Source organism: Buceros rhinoceros, unplaced genomic scaffold, assembly GCF_000710305.1.
Source record: "Buceros rhinoceros silvestris isolate BGI_N320 unplaced genomic scaffold, ASM71030v1 scaffold5896, whole genome shotgun sequence".
NCBI lineage: Eukaryota > Metazoa > Chordata > Aves > Bucerotiformes > Bucerotidae > Buceros > Buceros rhinoceros.
Genome location: NW_010419207.1, coordinates 6,580 through 9,507, shown reverse-complemented (window position 1 = coordinate 9,507; position 2,928 = coordinate 6,580). Strand labels below are relative to the sequence as shown.

The 2,928-nt window shown below is 51.9% G+C and overlaps 1 protein-coding gene across 1 annotated transcript in view; it reads left to right on the top strand.

Annotated features, from left to right (window-relative positions):
* The first annotated feature begins 150 nt into the window (after nt 1-150).
* Nucleotides 151-2,928, top strand: part of TCEA2 (transcription elongation factor A (SII), 2) — a 9,355-nt gene continuing 6,577 nt past the window's right edge. Inside the window, exons 1-4 of the mRNA XM_010138807.1 lie at nt 151-289; nt 383-592; nt 1,621-1,683; nt 2,109-2,214. Of these exons, the coding sequence (XP_010137109.1) occupies nt 1,630-1,683; nt 2,109-2,214 (160 nt within the window). The 5' untranslated portion in view covers nt 151-289; nt 383-592; nt 1,621-1,629. The remainder of the gene's footprint in view (nt 290-382; nt 593-1,620; nt 1,684-2,108; nt 2,215-2,928) is intronic.

Genomic DNA, 2,928 nt, shown 5'->3' with positions numbered 1-2,928 from the left:
AAGGGAAGGGGTTAGGGGAGTGTGGGTTTGGGTGATGGGATACTGGGCACGGTGCTCACGTGGACTGTTGGACGCTGGACAGGCTCTGCCAGCTGCAGATAGGGGTGAGTGCTGCTCTTGTGTAGCCGTTGTAATAACCCAGGAAAGCACGTTTGGGTTCAACTGGGGCCTGTGACGTCTGTTCCCGTTGATGGCAGGTTTTCAGCGCCATTGTTGAAATAGGAAAGGAGCAGCTTTGCAGAATTTGCTTCCAAGCTTCATTGAGAAAGAGGCACTTCTTAAATGAGCGGTATGCAATGTTTCCTCTTGGTTGGCTTTTCACCTGGTACAGAACCGCGGCGCGTGTACCCTATGTCAGCTAATTTGCGAACTCTTCCTGCAGGACGGTTGCCTGGAGTGCCGGTTTGTTGCTCTAGTTGTTGCGTGGATCCCCGTTGGCTGCCACTGTGCCAAGTGGCTCCGTTTCTGATAACGGAGACAGGAATCACCCGGTCCTTTTGTGTGTTAAGGGCTGGATTTAATGGAGTCCCATTTGGCTGTTGGAGGAACGGAAAGGTGTGAAACTGCCTGAGCGGGAAGTCGCTTGTTCTGGGTACGGTAACGTGTGGTTTACGCTGGTGTGTGTTGCTGAAAGCTTTGACTCTGCTTTGGTTCGGCTTTCCCGGCATCTGTTCCGTAGGGTGGCAGCTGGATTGGTTCCTGCAGCGACTGGGAAATGGTCCTTCTGCGAAGGCAGGATGAGGACAGGGTCTGTCGGAGCAGGCTGCTTCACTCCCCAGCAGTCGTGGGCTCCGCAGGGCTTGTGCTGCCAGCGGGCTTGGAGCGGTCGGTGTTTGAAATGTGAACACTGGAAAGCCTTGTTGGCTGGAAGGGAGGTGGGGGAAGGACCCAACTGGGGGGAGACAGAGTGCGCCGGGCTGGGATTGCTGAGGGGAGACTTGGCTACGGCTGCTGCCCCTGCGGTTGCTCTGGCTAACCACCAATTCCAGGTGTCTGAAGATGGCCTGGTCAGATTTTTTTTGGGATCTGAGTTCTGGGATGCAGAACTGATGCAAGGAAGCTTCATATAATGAGTTTTCAGCATCACTGGTATATGAAAACAAAGAAATGGCTACATGAAGTTTCACACTGCAGAAAGAGGAAATTTTCCTCTCTGGCTCTGCTGAGCTTCAGGTGGTCGACTGACGTTCCTGCAACTCTGCTAAACTGTTCTTGTGAGCCGATACCATCTTTAATCAGGGCCCCTGAAACAGCGAGTCTGGTGGTGGGAGCACTCCTGGGAGCCGAGGGGTCAGCTGGGATTCAGAGTGTGGTTTTCAGGTGTTAAATAAGTTCAGCTTGCCAGGAAAGGATCGTAAGTTAATGCTGCAGTTGCACCACACACCAGCAAAGACCTGTAGCGTTCCAGTGCTCTTCTGTTTTGCCCATTCCAGCATCTCAGGTGCCTCCAGGTTGTAGGATCTGCTGTCTGTCCATATAGCAATCCCAGCAGTCATCCTGCTGATGGTTTAGGGAAGCCTTCTTGGTGTTTTCCCCTCTGAATTCCTGAATTTTTCCCAAGCTGTGGCATTTCTTCACTAGAAGCCGAGGCACTCAGTCCGTTTCTCTTCTCTTCCGCAGGATGGTGCAATGGATTTGCTGAAAGAACTGAAGACTGTGCCCATGACTTTGGACTTACTGCAGGTGAGTAGCACAGTGCAGGTGAAAAGCTGAAGTCTGCATCTGGAGGAGTCCAAAATGTTGAAATAAACTTAAATCCCCTTTCACGTCTTGCCTCCTTCAAAGCATGAAGATACACATTAAATCCAGAAACTAGTACTGACCCTGGGTTTTATAATGGCCATGAAATAGCACTGGGCCACCCTGAGACTCGTGCTCTCAAGGAGGCACCTGTGGGTGAGTGCTCAAATCCTGAGGTTTCAAAAAGAGGAAGGACCAGATGAACGACCACAAAGGGCAGCCATGGGACAGGCTCTTTCAGTCAGAGTGGTGGCAGGTCCTTGGGTACTGCCAAGGCATGGGCATGGCTTTGGCTCCTTCGTGCTTATTTCTGGGCTCAGTGAGTAACCAGTCTGTTCTGTATTGATTCGTTTGATGGTCCCCCCCAGTCCACCCGCATTGGGATGTCAGTGAACGCCCTGAGGAAGCAGAGCACAGATGAAGAAGTGATATCACTTGCCAAATCCCTCATCAAATCCTGGAAGAAACTTCTAGGTAAGAAAATCTGCGTGATCCGTCAGATTCAGCTTGTGAAGGAACTGGGAGGCTGGGTTTCTCAGGAGAGCTTGTCTGTAGATCTCGGTAGAATATTCAGTATATCAGCCTTTACAGCTGGCCTCTTCCCTTCAAGCTTGGTCTCCTGCCATGTGTTCCTCTCCTGTCCATCCGGATCCTGTTCAGCCAACTCATCCTTGAAAGAGCACTGAAAGCTCCAGGGCTATTCTTAACATGTACCTGTCAGGTAATAATTAGCAGCAGCATTGGTAGAAGCGATATCTGTGCTCTGAACCCTCTGCTAGTGCGTCGTGTGGCTTTACTGCAGTGTGGGCTGTCAGCCTTGTGCAGCGGCTTGGAAAGAGCAGTGGTGGAACGTGTCGAGCTGGAGAAGGACCTTCGTTTAACACCTCCCAGACAAATTCACCCAGGCTGTTTCCCGCTGTTTCCTGGCCATGGACACTGAGAAGCAGCAGCTTGTAATTCTGCCTGAGGAATCTCAATGCTGATACAGCACAAACAAGTGTCAGTTCACAGCTGGAGGGATCACAGAATTGTTTTGGTTGGAAGAGAACTTTAAGCCCATCGAGTCCCCCCGTTCCTCCAGCACTGCCAGGTCCCCACTGCCCCCTGTCCCTCAGCAGCACCTCCACACGGCTGGGAAACCCCTCCAGGGATGGGGACTCCACCACTGCCCTGGGCAGCCTGCTACAG